The sequence below is a fragment of the Sinohyriopsis cumingii genome, chromosome 17, assembly GCF_028554795.1.
Source record: "Sinohyriopsis cumingii isolate HCF-2022 chromosome 17, ASM2855479v2, whole genome shotgun sequence".
NCBI classification, from domain to species: Eukaryota; Metazoa; Mollusca; class Bivalvia; order Unionida; family Unionidae; genus Sinohyriopsis; species Sinohyriopsis cumingii.
The window spans coordinates 79,865,699-79,887,837 of NC_142977.1; the positions used below are offsets into that span (position 1 = coordinate 79,865,699).

General features: G+C 34.6%; 1 protein-coding gene across 1 annotated transcript in view; it reads left to right on the forward strand.

Moving 5' to 3' along the window:
• LOC149779303 (sentrin-specific protease 1-like) overlaps nt 1-19,443 on the forward strand; it is a 91,298-nt gene extending 71,855 nt beyond the window's left edge. Inside the window, exons 15-18 of the mRNA XM_089939918.1 lie at nt 4,361-4,440; nt 8,304-8,382; nt 11,043-11,138; nt 15,644-19,443. Of these exons, the coding sequence (XP_089796044.1) occupies nt 4,361-4,440; nt 8,304-8,382; nt 11,043-11,138; nt 15,644-15,706 (318 nt within the window). The 3' untranslated portion in view covers nt 15,707-19,443. The remainder of the gene's footprint in view (nt 1-4,360; nt 4,441-8,303; nt 8,383-11,042; nt 11,139-15,643) is intronic.
• Nucleotides 19,444-22,139: the final 2,696 nt, after the last annotated feature.

A 22,139-nucleotide genomic window follows, 5' to 3' on the forward strand; every position in this document is an offset into this window, starting at 1 on the left:
TGCTCTCATTGTTGCTACGATATAGCTTGTTATCATATAAAGGGTATTTTTGGTGAAGTTCCCATCAAGAAATATAAAGGGTATTTTTGGTGAAGTTCCCATCAAGAAACAAGATATTTTCTTTCTTATATCTATCGTTTTTGCATATTTCTTGTATGATTTTTAACCTATTTCCTTTTGATTTTTCGCATTGCATCATCGTGTGTAGTTTGCTAAATGGACCTATTTTACACAGTGGACATTTTGGCAGTACTCTGACCATGTGCCGTCTCACTGCTACCTCTTCTGTCAACCACGCATTATGCATGTATTTGAAGCAGAAGCTTTGAATCTTTAGGGACCCTAGTTTCATCCAGTGCCCCCATGATCTTTTCCAATTAATGTGTATATTTTCTTCTTCAATTTTGCTTTTAATCTTCATTGTGATCTCTTCTCTTATCTATTTATATGATAGTTTGGCATCTAGGTCTCATAATTCTTTTTTATTTCTGTATTTATTTAACAAATCTTTTATGCTTTTAAATTTCTGTGGTACTTCCAATTTTTTACTTAATCTGTTGTTTTTGTATGTATCTGGTCTGTTTCTTAAACTAAACCCAAACCAGTAGATGTAGATCCCTTCGCACGGTACCTTTGTCTCAGCATCTATTTTTTTTTAACCTATTTAGAATATTCAAACATTTTAAAAGTATAGGACTAGTTATGGTTAAACCTCCCCCATTTCTCTGACCCTGTATAGAGTTTCTTTTTTAACATGTGTGTCTTAAAATCCCAGATATAATCTATTATCCTATTATCAATTTTATTTAACATGTTGTTACTAATCTCTATAGATTTGAAAAAGTAATTTATATGAGTGTATGTATAGTTTTTGGCCACTTGGGCTCATTCCATGAGGCATAATGGCGTTAGAGCCCAGATTTTCACATTTTTCTCGATTTCTTCTTTGATTTTTTTAACAGTTTTCCTTTTCCTCGCCTTGTCCAAAATAAACCTCTAGGGCTGTTACTTTGTCTCAAATTAATTGTGGTGGTAATCCAGAGCGATTTCCCCACCAGTTCCCTATCTTAAGGATTTCAGTTTTCTCATGATTAATTTGAGATCCTGAAGCTTTCCCAAACTTTACAAATTCTTTTATCAGGTGGTTAAAGGAGCTCAGGTCCTTTATGAAGTTAGTGCAATCATCTGCGTGTTGTAACATTTTTACCACTTTTATATTTGGAACTTTAATACCTTCATTGTTTTTATTCAGTTTTATACTCATGCTTAGGGTTTCAATTGCTATTACATATAATAGCATAGATAGTGGGCAGCCTTGCCTCACTGATCTTTCAATATCAGATTTATCTGTCATGGCTCCATTTACCTGTATCCTTGAGGTTATTTTATTATACAGGATTTTAGTCCATTTCTGGAAGTTGTTTCCAAAACCAAACTTCTCTAGCACTTTTTGTATAAAGTTGTGTTCTAATCTGTCGAAGGCTTTTTCTTGATCAAAAAGTACCATGGCCCCTTTTTACCCTGTTTCGTTTATTGTTTTTATGTTCAGAATATTATTCTGGATGTCTCTACTTTTTGCACCACAGGTTTGGTTGACATTTTTAATGGTTCCCATTCCTCTTTTCATCCTTTCTGCTAAGACTTTACTTAAGATTTTGTAGTCCATGTTTAGGAGGGAGATAGGCCTCCAGTTTTTTAGATCTTCCCTGTCCCCCTTCCCCTTATATATTAGTATTTTAATTCCCTCCCTCATACCTTCAGTCATAGTATCATTTCTAAGTAGAATATTGTTATATAACCATTCTAATATCGACGATAACTCACCGCAGAATTTCATGTAGAAATCTGGGGTGAGTCCTTCTCCACCTGGAGATTTCCCTTTCATGAATGTTTGAATGCTTTTCCTTACTTCCTCTTGTGAGATGAAATCATCATATAAGTTTTTATGTTCTGATGAGATCATCCCGCAATTGATATCTTGAAGATATTCCGCAATTGTACCATCTTCAGTGTTCTGTGATGTATATAATTGGCTGTGGAAAATTTTATGTTTTTTTAAATTTCGTTTTTGTCTACTTTCATTCCCTTTTACCTTTAGGCTCTCTAGATTTTTCTCTCCCCCACTCTCCTTAGTTCTTCGCATTTGTTTAATCCTATTGCTTTTTTATATAAATCTGTGGACTTCTCTGCTCTTACTACTCTGCCTCCCCTTTCCCCTTCTTTAATTTTATTTAGTCTGTCTTTTAACTGTTTTTCCTGCTCTGTTGTATTATTTCCCTTACGTTGAAAATTTATTGCCTCCCTTTCTAATTTCAATCTATTACTCCTTATTTGTGAAAATTTTATGGCTATGTTTGTAAACTTTTTTTTTAATTTGTCCCATTCCCTTATAATGTCTAGATTCCCTTTATTAATGAAATTGTTGATTTCTTTTTTAATTTTCTTAATAAAGTCAGGATCTTCTAATATTTTGTTGTTTAGTTTTCACCTTCCCTTTCCCCATTTGGATTATTTTATTTCTTGCTTGTGAATGGCAAGACATAATGTCCTGGTATGTGATACAGTACATGAATAATGCTGCCTGGTTATTTTATGTCTAGCTTGTTCATGGCAAGACAAAGTGCACTTGTGATGAATACATATATATTAGGTAATGGTGCCTGATTGTTTTATTGTTTTGCTTATGAGTGGTGAGACATAGTGTGGCAGATACAGTATACAAAAATTGTTGCCTCATTTTATTTTATCACATGTAAATGTCAAGATATAGTGTGAGGGGTACATTAGATAGATAATGCTGACTGATTATTTTATTGCCCTGCCTTTGAATGTCAAGGTATATTGTGAGTGGTACAGTGGACAGATAATGTCTGTTTATTGTATTGCCCTGCCTTTGAATGTCAAGGTATATTGTGAGTGGTACAGTGGACAGATAATGCCTGTTTATTGTATTGCCCTGCCTTTGAATGTCAGTGTATATTGTGAGTGGTACAGTGGACAGATAATGCCTGACTGTTTTATTGCCCTGCCTTTGAATGTCAAGGTATATTGTGAGTGGTACAGTGGACAGATAATGCCTGATTTTTTTTATTGCCCTGCCTTTGAATGTCAGTGTATATTAAGAGTGGTACAGTGGACAGATAATGCCTGATTATTTTATTGCCCTGCCTTTGAACATCAAGATATGGTGTGAGGGGTACACTGGTTAGATAATGTCTGATTTTTTTTATTACCCTGTCTTTGAATGTCAAGATATAGTGTGAGGGGTACAGTGGTCAGATAATGCCTGATTATTTTATTGCCCTGTCTTTGAATGTCTGGATATAGTGTGAGGGGTACAGTGGTCAGATAATGCTGCCTGGTTATGTTATTGTCTTGTGAATGGCAAGATACAGTCCAGGGTGTACAGAACACAGTGCTGGTTATTTTATATATTAATAGTGAATTACAAGACAGTGTCTTTCTTATTAATTTATTATCTTACCTGTAAATGGTGGGGCAAAGTGCAAGGGATATAATAGATAGTGCTGCCTAATTATCGTATTTTGTAAAAGGCAAGACAGAATCGATGGGAAAAATACAGTAGATAAGTAATGCTGCTTGATTCCCTGTGAATGGTGGGACATAGTGTGACAGACAATACTGTCTGATTATTTTATGTATTGCGAGGGACTGGCAAGATATAGTGTCTTTGTAAGGGATACAGTTGACAGTTAACACTGATTAATTTATTGTCTCACCTGTGAATTCTGAGATACAGTGTGCATGTTGAAGTAGGCAAATACAGTTAACACTGATTAATTTATTGTCTCACCTGTAAATGGCTAGACATAGGATATTACTTTCCAATAGCAACCATGTCATCAATGTTATGATTTTTGCTAAAGATCCTCAAAAGTGTTAGATTTTTTGCCTCAGTCAAAGTATTCAACTAGGTTACTGTGACTTCCCTTGCAGGAATAATAATGCTGTAGGACAGTAGGAGCTTGTATCCTGATATTTTAAGTATGAATTCTTGTTATGTTAACAATACACTTAGGTCAAATGTAAAGCTTTCATATGGAAATATGCAGTATAATTATGGTTCTGTTGATCTGGCATTTTATATTTGTTTTAAAATTATGCTGAAAGACTTTCCATGATGTTGGTATTCAAGTATTCAAATCGTTTTATGTATTCACTTCAGTCATTTATAAAGTATATTAGATTGGTGTGTGTGTGTATGTATATATATATTTATAAAGTATATTAGATTGGTGTGTGTGTGTGTGTTTATACATATATATATATATATATATATATATATATATATATATATATATATATATATATATATATATATTTGTCTTTACTTTCACAGGTTGTGGACTTTAAGAAGAAAAGTATTTTGTACTATGATTCAATGGGAGGCAATAATTACCAGTGTTTAGAAGCCATCAAGTAAGTAATTCATTAGCAGATAATTTGGAATAGTATATGCAGAGATGTAGAGACCTCCATTCCTGCTGTATTTATCTGTAATCATTGTACACTAAAGACAGCGAATTTGTTTCATTTTGGGGTATCAGTTTACATGCTTTTGCAAAATTAAACAAAATTCATTGGTTCTTTAAATTTATAGACTGAGGAAATTAGTCTAGCTGGCTCCACAGATAGATAAGTCAGTCTTTAAATTGAATTTTTATTAAGAACCATGAAATTTTTTAACATTTAAGTGAATTCACAACAATCAGTGATCATTTGGTTTTTTTAGTCCTTTGAATATTTTACAAATTTAAAGGTGGGTCGGTGATTCTTTCTGGTGGTTTTCCGGGTTCTTCCTCCACCATTAATACTGGCCGCAATGTATAGCCTATCGTGTGCTGAAAAATGGCATTAAACCCTACAACAACAACAACAAATTTAAAGTCTGCATTCAGCTGCAAGAGACTGTCTAAAGCTGATTTCATGTGACAATTTTGTTTCCCTTCAGTTTTACAGCATCCACAGATCTCAGGTATAATATATGAAGAAATTAAAGTGAAAATATAACTTTTCATAAGAAAGTTCCTGTAACTTGAGAAGTTCAAATTTTCCAATGTCAGGAAACCTGTACATGGCAGCTAGGGCTGAAACCAGAACTTTAGGGAGCGGATGCTAATTTTAAGCATTTAGACCAAACGTTGTTGGCACATTGTCTCTGCCAGGGACTAAGTCCAGATGTTCCATGCACACTGATAAAACTTACTCAGATAGAGCCATACAGTTCATGACACTTTGAATACATTTTGATTATATGGCTGTTTGATGCATCCAGAAAGGCATGACTATTGTCTTGAAGATTAAGATTTTGTTTACTAGTGTACATTTGTGTTTTTTGTTGTTCACAGATTACCTAGGACTTGAGTGAAATGCCAATTTTGTAAAATTCTTATTTGCTCTGGACACCTTGGGTCTGAGTGTTTAAAGTTGCATAGTGTTTGTATACTTTGAACATATTTTAAACAAATTCTGTATGCCTTGTTGGCTGGATTGCGTAGTGGTTCCGGGGGGGGGGGGGGCAGGCTGATGATGCTTATTCATCTGTCCATCCATCCATCTTTCCATCTGTCTGGTGACAAAACTGTCTGTATGGCTCACATTTAAATCAAATCTCAAGCACTGTAGCTTATCAAGTCACATGGGATATAAATGTTTCATGAGGAGTACTACATGGATCAGTGAAAACTAGGTTAATGTGACCTATATTTCATAATGCGGTGATTTGGGTTTATGTTTGCTTTATCGCAGATTCTAGTTTGGACTTTGCATTTAGCTCGGTTTCTCAGACAAATTATCATGTACAGGTCTCATTCTGGCCTGTGTATTCTTCTAGCCAATTTTAATGCCTATTATAAAAAGCAGTGTATCCCCCAGGGGTGTAACATTGATGGTTAAAAAAGCCTTGGTGTCAGAACTGGGGGTCAAATAAAAAATGTGGTGGTCAAAAATTTTCATGTGACTTTTTCAGCTTGAAATAGGATATTGCAACTTGCACAACATACTCTCTCTCTCTTTCTCTCTAAACATACAAATAAAGCAACATGCACAGTTAACAAACAAATGCATTGTCCATTCAAAGAATAATTGTATTAATTCATTTTTCTTTTAAAGTCTTACTTTTAACAGTCTTTTTATAATCAATTTGAAGCAATATTATAGCCGCACACATTACATACAAGCCAATACAAAAAGCCCAATAAATCTTTTTTAACCAAATGGCACTTAATTTACTGCCTTTCATAAAATGTGTACTATCATCGGTTTCATTGTACTTTGTCCTAGAACACATTTATCCAAATATCAAGGAGGATAATTATTCATCTTCTTTCTAGTAAGTTACACTTGAACTTTAAGATCTTTCTTTTATTGCAGCAAAGTTAAAAACCAACAAAATCTGCAATGACCCACTGACTTTGTAATCTAAATAACGCTTTTGTCTCTGCAAGTTTACTGATTTCTTTGTTGTGAAAGAATGTCTTGGGTTATAATGTGTTCTCCAGATATCTTGTGGTGAACGAGGGCAGATTTGTTAAAATTATAAAACCCTGTCACGAAAGGATTATTCACTTTTGCAGTCTTCGCGATCAGAAGTCACACTGGTAATCCTAATGGATGTGCCATACTCCAGTCAAGGGAATTATTTTCTCCATTTTTCATTAAAGTTAGATCCACAGTTACTCTTTTGTGTTCTGCTTCTTTCACTTTCTTCGCTAATGATTTTTAGTGCACGGCTTTTTAATCTGGAGATCTCTTTCTAGTGCAACAAGCATTGAGGTTAAACATCTAGACAGCTTGCTGAGTTTGATGGAAATCGTCTGAGAGCTCACGAGGTTTGGGGAAGCTACTGCATCATAACATTGCCTATGCTAGTCTGGTTCATTGTTTCGTATGTTCCCTGCATTGCACTCTGCTATATCAATAGAGGAGCGCAAGACAGGGAGCAAACAAAGCTGGGAACCAGTCAATGCCTGTGCTGGAAGTATATATGATGCCATCCATCATCCAATGCATTGGGTATTAAATAAATCCTGATCACTTTATGAAAATCCTTTGCGTCAAAAAAAATGCATGGCAACAAAATGTGTGTCAATTTTCCCCAGTGTGCGTCCCAAATGCACAAATGTGCGTAAAGGGATTCACTGAAAAAGTTATGCTAATTCATTTCATTTTGGATGTCATCACATTTAACCATACATCACTCCTGGAATTATCTTTCTGTCTCAGAAAATCTGCCTGATTTCTTTGGTCTTTTACTATATGAATGATTCTGTTCTCCACAACGTATGTGACACCATTACTGACATTGGATGATTTGAAAAATAGAAAAGCCTGCAGGATTTATTCCATGCCTTAAGAAGTGCCCTACTGCAAGCTGTGTTTTCTATTCCCAATCATACATTGATCATAGCTTGAGTAAAAGTGAAGAATTTAAGTGAAACTTGTGTATTCAACCAAGTACTACATTGGACTTGGAATGTTTGTCAAAATTACTACTATCTCCTGTCAAAATAGAGCAAAATGATAAAATAATATTGAGAAGAGAGTTGGAGGTCAAATGTTTTAATAAAACAAAAACTCATCAACAGATTAAGTTTTTCAAGCTTGGTAAGTTAAATAATATTGAAACAAAAAAATCATAATCATCGTAATTTATCAAAATATAAAAGATCTTGATTTGGAAAAAACTGCTTTTTAACTTTGTGAACAACGTTAGATTGTAAATTTCAAAATAGCTGTCTGATGCTCATTGGTAACAAATCAGCTGAATGACATTCTGTTACATTTTCAGGTGAAATGTTTAATGAGACATTTAATCTCTTCATGATTTCACTCATGCACTGTTTTTAAAAATACAGTATTTTGTTTTGGACCCCATTGACCTTGGATTTTCACTTACTTCCTTAGGTTTCATATTTGTATTCTTACTGGTAAACTCCTGAAACATTGTGTATTTGAAAACAACAGGAACTACCACTTGTTTGTATTGTTCTATGTAAATAAAGACAAATGTTATAGTGTAGATAGAGACTGTTCAAGATTCACAAAGGAGTTCAATAGGAGAGAGTGGTGAGTGGGCTCAAATTCATGGCAATGTGAAGTTTACTTTATTTATCTGGTATGTTGAATCAAAATTTCAGACATGCATATTTGATAATTCACACAGATCAAAAGCAAAGGTTGTGAGCATTAAAAAAACATAATTTTCCTTGGTGGATGATATCATGCATAATTGTTTGAATTCCAAATCTACGTGAATAATGAACACTTACATTCTTTTTCAGGAAGTATCTCTGTGATGAAATGATGGACAAGAAGCAACAGAAGTTTGACTTGTCTGGTTGGAAAACAGAAATTGTCAAGGTAGAACTTTGATGCTTACATGATTTAGGCAGTTCTAGTAGATTTGATGTGTGCAGTTTTGTGATTACAACTGCGCTCAAACATCCTGTGAAGTATATATAAGACATGTCAAAATGGCAATGTCACTGTGGTCGGTGTCAAAGTTTTTTGTGTGGATAACCTCCTTTTGTTTTGCCTGTGAAGCATATATGAGACATGTCAAAATGGCAATGTCACTGTGGTCGGTGTCAATGTTTTTTGTGTGGATAACCTTCTTTTTGTTTTGCCTGTGAAGCATATGAGACATGTAACTTTTACAATGGCAGTGTCACAGTGTAGGTATCAAAGTTAATTTTTTATTTGTTTTTATGACTCTGTTGCATGTGTAGTATTGAAACTTCTTACATTTATTAATCATGGCGGGTACACCTTGTCACAAGCAAAAATAGGTCACAGTGATCTTTTCACATTCCATTTACATTGCTTAGTTTTGGGAATATGTCTCTGGAATTCTTGTTGTAGGTATTTCATACATATGCTAAAGTATCAATTAACTGGTTGTGTAAGAATTGGGATTATGCAGTTTGAAGTACACAAATTTGCCATGGCGCTTGGGAAAGATGTTCAGTCTTAGGAAGCAGATCATTTGCATACAGCAACCCACCCTATGTATAAGGCTGTCTTCAGAGCATAATGCTGAGTTCTAGTCATTTGTACACTTGCAGTGGGAACATCTTGATTTTGTCATGTCCATGCATCTGTCCAGAGAAGCTTGTACACATGATTTGTCAAAAACCACTCACTATAGATACATGAAATTTTGTAGGCATATTTGTATCCATATGTAGATGACATGATTAGAATTTTTAGGCCATTTCACAATTTTTAATGTTTTTTCCTTTTTTTTTTTTTTTTTTTAATACACTAAAAGCTTTGTTTACATGGTGCAAACAGGGTAGGTAAATGAAATTTGGAATGCATAATTATATTCATATGTTCATGACCTTGTTAGACTTTAATACAGTGATGGCAGGTTCTAAATTTCAAACTTTTTGGACTTAGACTTCTAGATAAAAACCTTGTTAGAATGATTAAGCAAAAACAACTTGAAATAGACGAATGAAATTTTACATGCATATTTAGATACCTTAATTAGATTTTGATGCAGTTATAACATTTCTTGAAGACTTTCATGAGTGTTTGGCTGCAGTGGGAGCATGAATGTTAACAAAATAAAATTTGGTTTTTCCTTATTACCTCAACTGGTCATAAATCATAAGAGCTTTTGGGATGGCCTATCTGTCAACTGATATCAGTCCATCTATTAGGTCAAATTTGTTATCACTACTCTTCCTAGCCCTGAAGGATACCAGTGAAACTATACACATGCACACACACACATTCATTCCATGGTCTACTTGGTCCTAATTGAAAATGGTGATTCATGTACATCTAATATTGTCAATACAGCATCCAGCATGAAATTCTTGTTATCCTTACTTCTTCTGAATGGATGGTCATATCAGCATCAGGTTTTCACTAAAAGACTTTTAATGACTCTTTTTGGTCCTAAATGAAAATGGTGCCATTTTGATATCCAAATATGGCAACCATGGCAGCCATCTTGTTAATTATCTTTTCACTCTTCCTCCTAAACAGAAAGTCATTTTCACCAGAAGATTTTATGGCATCTTGTTGGTCCTAAGTGAAAATACTGCCGGTTGGACATCTACTATGGCCATCTTAAAAGTCATGGTATTGCTGTGCGTCACGAATGGATGGTCATATCAACATGGAGATTTCACTGGAAGACTTCTCAGGCTGTCTAGTTGGTCCAGAATGAAAGATTTCCAGTCTAGTGTCCAAAAAGGCCACAGTGGCAGCCATCTTGAAAATCCTGTTATCACTACACCTTCTGCACAGAAAGCCATATTGACATGGGGTTGTGGCTTTTCATGATGTCTTATTGCTCTTAAATGAAAACGGTGCTGCTCACACATCTAATATAATCACCACAGTGGCTATATTCAAAATCCTATCATTGCAACTTCTCCAGAATGGAAAGTCAAATCAACATGATGTTTTCAGCACAAGATTTCTTACGAAGTCAGCTTGGTCCTAAATGCAAATGGTGGTGATGTGACAGCCAATGTGGCTACCATGGAAGCCATTTATGAGAATCTTATCATTGCTACTCCTTCCTGAACAGAAAGGTATATCAACATGGTTTTTCACAACGTAACTTCTTACGATGTCCAGTTGATCTGAGATGAAGATCGTACCAATCTGACTGCCAGTATGGTAGCAAGTTTGAAAGTTCACTGACACACAGGAAGCTAGTAGCAAACTTTCTCACATAGCCTGAGAATCAAACACACGCAGATGAGTGCTTTAGAGCACTCAGTCCCCCAGGGACCCCGATAAAATGTCATTAAGACCATTCAGGATTAGTAACTGTTATAAGACTCACATGGAGTATTTGTCTATTTAGATAAAGTTTGGACTGTTTTGTTTCAAGTGGTCTTGAGCTACAGTTCAGTGATGTGCTTGGAAGAAATATCACATTATGTGACAATGCTGCCACATGTAACAAAAAAAAATATCACATATTTCTTGACATCACAGTGAAAAACCCATTTTCACCCAATTCATGTAATAATAATACTTTTCATTTATTTAAGGATATTCCTCAGCAGATGAACGGAAGTGACTGCGGAATGTTTGCCTGTAAATATGCAGAGTACATTACTCGTAGAGCACCAATTACATTCACACAGGTAGGTTTCAAAGAATATTGTCCTGTTTAACATCTGTTAGTTTAATATGTGCTTGTCTAAGGCTGTAATGTTTAACAAAATCATTTTAATTTATACACTGTTTTCAGTAACCGAAACAACTCCAGTTAATAAGAATGAATAGATACAAACTCATCCTTTACACCCTCTCTACCAATTAAGCTAACTGAATTGGGCATGACATACCCTACTCAGCTTGTGATTGCTCCATTTGCTGTATGTAGTATGACAGGATTAAGATATGTCATCACTGGAAATATACAACAACTTATATTCTTAGGAGTGTCATGATATTGTTTCCTCCTGCTACATATATGTACATGATGGAAAAAATCTATTTTGTAACACAGCCTGAATATGTGCATGGGATGCTTTTGTATTTCTGCTGTGTACAAGAAGCTAGCTATGCAGTTGCTTGCAAGCAGAAACAGTATTTCTCCAAAATAGTCTGTTACTAAGTTGTTGTTGTTGTTGTTGTGGGGTTTAACGCCATTTTTCAGCACACGATAGGCTATAAATGGCGGCCAGTATTAATGGTGGAGGAAGAACCCGGGAAAACCCCGGAAAGAACCACCGACCCTTGAGAAGCTACTGGCAAGCTTTCTCACATACCCACATTGGCTGAATCCGAGACTCGAACCAGCGCAGACAGAGGTGAGATGGCAGTGATCCGTAACGGAGAGCGCTTTAGACCACTCGGCCACTCGGGGCCCCCGTTACTAAGATGTTCAAAGATAAATAATGTTGTTTAAAATTGGATCAGCATAATCAGTAAATCAGTCTGACAGGTAAAGTTGTGGAATCTGCTACAACCAATTCTTGTAAGCTTCTTTTTCCTGGCGATGCCCCATTTGATGTGAAAATCATGCATACTTCAACAAAAGAATTGACGGAAAAGTTACAATAAACAGTCCTTGTAAGCAGAGATGTGGAAGTGTACAGTTTCATAAATACAGGTAGCTGCTGTTTCATTCATTGCCACATGTAAGTTTTGTTACACATTTACCAATTTTGTAAATATTTAAAAGCAATAAACTAAAATAAACCATTTACGTATTACATTGCAGCCTCAATTTTGACTTAACAATACATATGTAGGCAAGGATAAAGTTGTTCAGAGTTTGTCCCTGCACTAACATCTTAGTAGCACAAATGACAGACTCATTAACAATCACCATGACAACTCTTTGTTATGGATACTAAGATAGCAGAACATTGGCCTTTCATAAACAGGTACCCTTTATTTACTCATGTATGTATCTTTTAGTGTTTAATGGGAATTCAGTACAATAATAGCTGTATGTATGTATGTTTTAGTGTTTAATGGGATGTCAGTACAATAATGGCCACATGTATGTGTGTTTGTAGTGTTTAATGGGATGTCAGTACAATAATTGCTACATGCATGTTTGTTTGTTTTAGTGCTTAATGGGATGTCAGTACAATAATGGTCTTATGTATGTATGTTTGTTTTAGTGTTTAATGGAGTTCAGTACAATAATAGCTGTATGTATGTTTGTTTTATTGTTTAATGGGATGTCAGTACAATAATGGCCACATGCATGTATGTTTGTTTTAGTGTTTAATGGGATGTCAGTACAATAATGATCTCATGTATGTATGTATGTTTTAGTGTTTAATGGGATGTCAGTACAATAATGGTCTCATGTATGTATGTTTGTAGTGTTTAATGGGATGTCCATACAATGATGGCCATATATAAGTTTTAGTGTTTAATGGGATGTCAGTACAATAATGGCCACATGTATGTTTGTTTTAGTGTTTAATGGGATGTCCATACAATAATGGCCACATGTATGTTTGTTTAGTGTTTAATGGGATGTCCATACAATGATGGCCACATATAAGTTTTAGTGTTTAATGGGATGTCAGTACAATAATGGCCACATGCATGTATGTTTTAGTGTTTAATGGGATGTCCATACAATGATGGCCACATGTATGTATGTTTTAGTGTTTAATGGGATGTCCATACAATAATGGCCACATGTATGTTTGTTTAGTGTTTAATGGGATGTCCATACAATGATGGCCACATATAAGTTTTAGTGTAAGTTTTAGTGTTTAATGGGATGTGAGTACAATAATGGCCACATGTATGAATGTTTTAGTGTTTAATGGGATGTCCATACAATAATGGCCACATGTTTATGTGTTTTAGTGTTTAATGGGATGTCTATATAGTGATGGCCACATGTATTTAAATTTCAGTGTTTAATGGGATGTCTGTACAATGATGGCCACATGTATGTATGTTTTAGTGTTTAATGGGATGTCCATACAATAATGGCCGTGTGTGTAAGTTTTAGTGTTTAATGGGATATCAGTACAGTAATGGCCACATGTAAGTTCTAGTGTTTAATGGGATGTCCATACAATAATGGCCACATATAAGTTTTAGTGTTTAATGGGATGTCCATACAATGATGGCCACATGTAAGTTTTAGTGTTTAATGGGATGTCCATACAATGATGGCCACATGTATGTATGTTTTAGTGTTTAATGGGATATGCATACAATAATGGCCACATGTATGTAAGTTGTAGTGTGTAATGAAATGTCTGTACAATAATGGCCATGTATATGTATGTTTTAGTGTTTAATGGGATGTGCATACAATAATGGCCACATGTATGTATGTGTTAGTGTTTAACGGGATGTGCATACAATAATGGCCACATGTATGTATATTTTAGTGTTTAATAGGCTGTCCATGCAATGATGGCCACATGTAAGTTTGAGTGTTTAATGGGATGTCCGTACAATAGTGGCCATGTGTATGTATGTTTTTGTGCTTAATTGAATGTCCATACAATGATGACCACATGTATGTACGTTTTAGTGTTTAATGGAATGTCTGTACAATAATGGCCATGTGTATGTATGTTTTGTGTTTAATTGGATGTCCATACAATGATGGCCACATTTATGTATGTTTTAGTGTCTAATAGGATGTGCATACAATAATGGCCACATGTATGTATGTTTTAGTGTTTAATGGGCTGTCCATGCAATGATGGCCACATGTAAGTTTTAGTGTTTAATGGGATGTCCAGACAATTATGGCCCCACATGCAAGTTTTAGTATTTAATGGGATGTCCATACAATGATGGCCACGTGTGCATGTTTTAGTGTATAATGGGATGTCTGTACAATAATGGCCATGTGTATGTATGTTTTAGTGTTTAATGGGATGTCTATACAATGATGGCCACATGTATGTATGTTTTAGTGTTTATTGGGATATCCATACAATAATGGCCACATGTATGTAAATTTTAGTGTTTAATGGGATGTCCGTACAATGATGGCCACATGTATGTATGTTTTAGTGTTTAATGGGATGTCAGTACAATAATTGCTATTTGGTGTCTGTTTGAAAAGGTTAAATGTTTAAGTAAACATCGGCAAAGACATTTAAAAACATTGATGTTTTGAGAATATGTCCATTATGTGGAAGTGTCCTCAAATGTTTTTTTTGCTGTTCCATGGGTTAAACATACTTTCTTTCTGATCATTGAAGGCTACATCGCAGTCACAGTGTCTGTCAATCAATTATTTGTCCATCTGTCCACCCTGAAATAATTTTTGGGGTAGTTTATTTTAAAAGGATAATATATCTGGTGTTTATGTGTAGTACATCATCAGAATTTGCCCACAAATACATAGAGTTAAAAACAAAAATTGCGAGATTGATGTTCAGGTAGCTCAATGGCAGGGTCATGTTGCAGTCATGCACATTTTATTTGGGTGGTCAGTGGTTAATTAAATTGGAAAAGGCAGTGTTATTTAATATGCGGTAGATAAATTGTCATGCTGTCATCAGACATATTAATGGGGCTATCATATATTAAATGGGGCTATATCCACACATGGATTATTATCAGATTTAGCACACATATTTAGCAGTGCAGGTGAATCAGTTACCATCGGGGGTTGGATTGAAATGTAAGAGATAAGTGTCACGGGTTGTTCGTGCATTATATGTCTAGAGTGGCATTGTTGCATGTGCAGACAGTAAATTTATGCAGTTTATAGCCATTAAAGTGAGCAGTTATAAGAGGTTAAAAATTTCAAATCTGGTTATATTTAAGATGCAGTTAAGGCTACATATCACAGGATTTGCTATGATTTAGTTGCCTTCTTGTTTATCAGTCAAAACATACACTGAAATAATGTACCGGGTAACCAAATATTGACTAAGACAAGTCATTTGAAAATTCTGTATTAACTTTATGAAGAACAATAAAGACTATGACAAGTACATTTGATTCAGTGCAGAAGTCACACAGTACCTTTTCTCAAGTAATAAATATTCTTTTAACTCTGTACAAGGTTTAATAACCTTCCAGGAGAAGTATGTCTTGCAAATGAGAGGCAAAGTAGATTTTTATAAAGCAGGATACAGTGATCCATCAATATTCTTGAAATCATGTGTTGTACAAACTTTGCTTTTATTTTCAGGAACACATGCCCTACTTTAGACGGCGGATGGTGTATGAGATATTGACTAAAAAACTTTTGTGATAAGTTCCATCATTTGCCTCATCACTTTTCATTGGACATCAGAATTTCTCAGTTTCATATACTGTGTCAGAGAAAGTTGATATTGCTGCAGTCCTTCCCGGATGTATGTTGTATTCAGAAAAGTCGATATTGCTGGAGCCCTTCATGGATGTGTACTGTATTCAAGAGAGTTGACATTGCTGGAGCTCGTCATGGATGTGAGGAGATTGTCTTGATTGAAATTCATGTGAGAGAGAGAACAGAGAAATTGTTTCTTTCAATGGCAGCAAAAATATTTAAATCCTCTTGTTCAATGACTTCATCATGGACATCTATGTGATGCACACCAGACAATTTTCATCAGAACATTTTCATGAGTAAAGATGGGTATGTCATGTGTTATAAGTTACAGATATATGCAACTGCGGGGCAGGACATCTGTTTCTTTGTTTCAATCTATTCATGGAGCCTGATGTTAAAACAAGTGGACCTGGCTTAATTTGTGAGATTTTACAAACACATCTGATAAAAACTATATTGGTGTTTTATGGCAGAGCATTTCATTGATGGCTGTGCTGAGCTGAAGCACCTTGAATAAAGTGCCATGCCCCAAGATACCTTCTGGTCAAAAATACAGCAAATAAACACTGTGCCACAGTTACTGTCAATAAAAAAAAACATTCATTATTCCTTCCACTTTGGTCTTGTATTCCCAGCTGATCATGTCAGAAAACCTATAATTCGGCTGATTGAGAGAAATTAATTTAAATGATTTCCCTCACATTGCTCATTTAACCTTCAACAGATCTGTGACCATTCATTTTACTTTGTATAAACATGTTATTAATGATTTATTTTTTTCTGCAAAAAAAACATTTCATGTTCATTTCCTTAGATACTGTCCTGTACATGTTAAATTTGTAAATTCATATTTATATTTTTCAATGCATTCAATTCTCAAAAATATGTTGTGAAAAATAGCCATGTAAAAAATGGTGACTGAGTCATTTGTTGTTTGTGAGTCGGTAACAAATAAAAAACCTCACTCTTAAATAGAGTGTCATCTCACAGTAAGAGCTTTATTAGTCTAAAACAGTTGATATCTATCGGATAATTCATAGTCAATATAAAATAAATTTTCCAAAATTAAAATCATAGATTACATGTATCAGGAATGCAATTTTGAAGTTTAGGTTACTGTAATAACCATTTTTTATATTCTTTTTATATGGGCATTATTCTCAATACAAATCTCAGAAATTTTGAGACTGTATCCTAGTTCCACATTGCTTGTATTTATTCCTTCCAGTTTTGTGTACAAAGAACAATTCTCAATTCTTCAACCGTCTTGAAAATCTTGTCATTACTACTCCTACTAAACATATGGTCATATTGGCATGAGGTTTTCATTTGAAGACCTTTTGTGCTGTCTAGTTGATTCTGAATGAAAATGATTTAGAACTGACATCCAATATGACACCATATGGGCCATTTTGAAAATCTTATAACTGCATATCCAGAGGATGGTCATATTGATATCATTTGGCTCCCCCTTCCAAAATATGTTTCTTATTGCACTGGTTTTAAGATTAGGGTGTTTAGGTAGGGTTTTTTAACATTAGTCTCATGATTAGTACTAAGTGCTTCCAGTGCTGGACAAAACTGGCTCAGATGCAGAAATCAATTTCAGGAATTTTTTAAAAATTTGTTTTAACTGAGTAGGAAGTGCTAAGGTCAGCAATGAAAAACAGGGACATTCGGTCAAACAGAATCACACATGGGGTGGTGCCTTTTCGCTGCAAGACTTCTTATGCTATGTAGCTGGTCATAAATGAAATTACTGCTCAAACTGCTCAACTGATATTCTGTAGGGCTGCCATGGTCACCAGCTTTAACGTTTTCTGCTATTGACATGGGGGTTTTTGCTAAAAGACTTCTTATGATGTCTAGTTGGTCCTGGATGAAAATGTTCTTCATTGGATATCAGTATGGCTGAAAAGGTAGCCATCTTGAATGTTTTTTGATGTCATTACAACTAAAGTGGATGATCATCATGGGTTTTTCACTGACTTCCAATATTGATTAGTTGGTTTTAAATGAAAATGGTTATAATTAGGCCTCCAGTTTCATAACCATGGTACATATTTTTAAGACTTGTTTTCATTACCTTACTTGATTTGTAAGCAATAGCAGCATGTGGTTTTCTTTCCTTACAGTCTTTTTTATGATATGTACTTGGTCATGAATGAAAATGGTGTCATTCAAACCTCCAAAATAGCCACTTCGGTAGCCAAACAGAATATCTTTTTATAGCTGTTTCTCTTGAACAAATAGCCAAATATACATGGGATTTGCACAGAAAAGACTTCTTATAATATTTAGTTGATCCTAAATGTTTGCCGTCTTGAAAATCTCCATCACTACTGCTGTTGAATAAATGGTCATATTGACATTGGGCTTTCACCCAAATACATCTCACTATATGTTGATGTCCCTTACTGATAACGATGCCAGGGAGACCTCCTGAAATTCGAAAAATCTCACAACAGCTACTTTTCTAAACAAATGGTCATACCAACATTTTAAAATAAAACTGTTGCATCATATGGTTGTTCTTCAGCTCAGATAAACTTACCTGCTAAATGACTGCCTCGATGGCCAGCCTAAAATTTTATAAGACTTCCTCAATAGAAATGGTTGTATTGACATGCAGTTCTCACCAGAGTAATATGTAGCTGGTTCTGAAAGCAAACAGTATTCATCTGATTCTGTTGTGCCATCAGATAAAAACATTGTCAGTTCTTGTCTTGCATGGATTGTGGTATTGGTCTATTTTCACTAAAACACTTCCAACTATAAATAATTGGTTCTGAATGAAATTGTTGCAAACCTGACCACCAACATATCTGCACTATTAATGAAGGAGTCTTCAAGTCTAGACTTCCTTTTACTTTGAGGTTAGGTCAAAGTTCATTGTTTTAATTTTTGTACTTCATTAAGTTTGGGAACATAGTGAATTTTGACTACCAAAGTGTTTCGCTAAAACACTTCCCGCAATATTTAATTGTACTTACTGAGCTTTTGGTCATTGTTAATTTTGACCAATAAAGTATTTAATTGGTTCTGAATGAAATGATGCAAATCTGACCACCAACATATCTGCACGTTTATGAAGTAGTTTTCGAATCTAGACTACTTATGGACCTTGGAGTCAAATCAGAGATCTTTGCTTTATTTTTCTACTTCACTGAGCATAGGAACATAGTGAATTTTTTATGAAACTTTTTCAGACATCGACTTTAAGGTCAGTGGTCTTGACCTAAGTTTTATCTGTTTTGGCTTTTAAGCATGATTGTACAAAACAAGCATTAATTTATTTCTGTCAGTTTGCATATATATATATATATATATATATATATATATATATATATATATATATATATATATATATGAAGTTTACCTTGAATCATGCCACTTAAATGATTTCTTTTTCTCCAAAAGAATTAATAATAGATTTAAGTATACTTGGCATGTGGGTACATCTTAACATTAACTAAGGCAAGTTTTATGATTTTCTATTGATGATATCAAGTTGAAGTTCAAATCCATTGCAAAGAATTATGTCCTGCACTTAAAGTTATCTTGTGAAAATGTTAACTCAGACATCATAGAAAATATTTTTGTTACCAAATTTGGAATTTCTCAAGAATATTTCAATCCTTAGAAGTTTAAAAGAATAAAATGGCAGAATAAATTGACTTATCTTGGATTCCTGTAAATTCTTTTTGGCCAGTAAAGGGTTAGACTTTTAGGAGATTTTCTCATCTTGGGGGCCATACAGTGACAGTTTGGGCAGGATCTGACAACAGTACTGGGACTAACAGTTTGCCTGTCAGGCATGAAGAAATGCAGAAGGAAGTTGAATAAAGATGTTGTTGATGATATAAAATAAAGGTTTGGCTTAGAAAGCATCCACACATGAAGAACTTAAATGATTAAAAAAAGTATGCCAGTCCGCTATCAGATATGGATGCCGTTACTACAAGCAGAAAACAAACTTTAAATGACTTCACAAAATTGCAATCCAGAATTTGACAATATTTCCCAGAAAGAATCCATATATGGAGGGTTTTGGTATGGTACAGATGATTCCAAATGCGCTACCAAAAAGATAGGAAAAGGACATCTTTTCAACAGAATTTGACCCCAAATTAGAAAGTATCTTAAACATGAAATGCTTTCAAATTTGTACAGATGATATTGATTCTCTTTAGATATGACTACCATTGCTTTAAAAAAAAGTCAAATCTTAAGTATAACCAGATTTGACAGAAAACATCTTACAAAAAAAGTATTTAAGTTTCAGCATATGATGCCATTCTGCCATGAAATCTGGCTGTTGTTACTAAAAGTAGAAAAAGAACCTTGAAATTACATTTTAAAAACTGACCAAATTCGAGAAGGCATCATGGTGTGAAAGCGTTATAGTTTTGCACAGAGTTGATGCAGATATGATTACATGTGCAGTTACTAAACAACTTGTACTTTGCATTTAATGACACGTTTATGGATATGAGAACCTTATAAATCAAACTTAAAATGTCATTTGACCATTAAAAGGTTAGAATGTTTTGAAAATCGTAGAAAAATTAAAAGCAAAGACAGATTATAAATACAGTTAGTAAACAGTGAGAAACTTGTTTGCACAGTAAATAATGGCATAAAGCTAAGTTGTATTAAATTTTCAGAGATCATTTCAATATTTCAAGATCTTATTATAGGGGTAGCAATGCCGATATCAAGAGATAATGTGTATTTGTTTTCAAGTTTGGATGGATAATCATTTGGCCAAATTTCAGAAATAACATATATGTTTGAAAGAATTAAAGAAGTTGCAAATTGCTGAAAGCAAATGTTCCTTTTGTAAATGAATGTCATGTTGGCTTGGTGATAACACCCAAAGACAATTTGTCACATCTTTTGCACCTCTTTAAATAACTGACAAGAGAACAGAATTTGAGACCTCTCTATGTGATTCTGAAAATCCAGTTGCTTACAAACCATTGTGGGAACCAAAATTAAATGTGAACATTGTTGTTGTTGTTGTTGTAGGGTTTAATGCCATTTTTCAGCACACGATAGGCTATACATGGCAGCCATTATTAATGGTGGAGGAAGAACCCAGGAAATCCCCGGAAAGAACCACCAACCCTCGAGAAGCTACTGGCAAGCTTTCTCACATACCCACATTAGCCGAATCCGAGACTCGAACCCATGCAGACAGAGGTGAGATGGTACTGATCGGTAACGGAGAGCGCTTTAGACCACTCGGCCCCTCTGGGCCCCTTAAATGTGAACAGAAATACACCAAATTGAAAGAATGGCTGATTGAACAATCTAACTACACACAACATAAACAAGTGATAACAGGATTTCCCTACCAATGAGTTTGTTAGTTACATGGATGACAACTGACACACAAACATGTATTGACATGCAGTCATAGGAAAAGGAAAACATTGGATACAAGTACATTTAGACTGTGAAAGAAGTTTTCTTAAAATAAGCTTGGGCATAAGAAGTAAATGCAAATCATGGAGATGACGTACATGATTCTGTCAGAAAGATCTTCAAAGAATGAAAACCTGAAAAGATGCAATTTGATGACACTTTTTTTTACAACAGGAAAATTAATGATTACCAAGTAAAGGAAATAATATTTATCTTAATACGACAAAACCTGTATAGTGGAAAGATTTAACAAAACTCAGAAGTCTAGAATTTTAAAGTAGTTTACACAAATTGAAAAACTAGAAAAGTGATCAACCTTTGAACAGGGAGCTAGGTTGGCAGAGTGGTCAAAGGCACTTGCCATTTTAGATCACACATCAAACCTCAGTCCACATGGGTATGCATCTCAGCTTGACCAGCATGAATATATGAGAAAGTTTGCCAGTTGCTTAACATGGGTCAGTGGTTTTTCCTGGGGTTCATCTTCCACCAAATATACTGGCTGCTATGTATAGCCTATCGTGCTGAAAAATGGTGTTAGACCCACAAAACAAGCAACTTATAAGCAATGCTAATTGAGGGATACAGAAATAAGATGATCACCATAGATCAAATAATGTGACTTAAGTTGAAGCAGCTAAGGAAGAAAACCAATAAAAACTATGACTTGATCTATATGGTTACCTGACAGTAGATACATTTGGTATTTGTTAAATTTAAAATGATTGAAACAGCAAAATAATCTTTGCAAAGTTCTACCTTCCAAAGTAATTTTTTTTTTAAATCTGGTGCTTTTCAGTAATCAAGGTATTTACATAATGGAAAACTTCAGGGATAGGATACAGAAGGCATGATTTATGAACATTATTTGTTTGAGAAACAAGATACCAGATGACAAGATCTTGAAGACCAAATTAATGAATCTTAAAAGATATGAAATGGA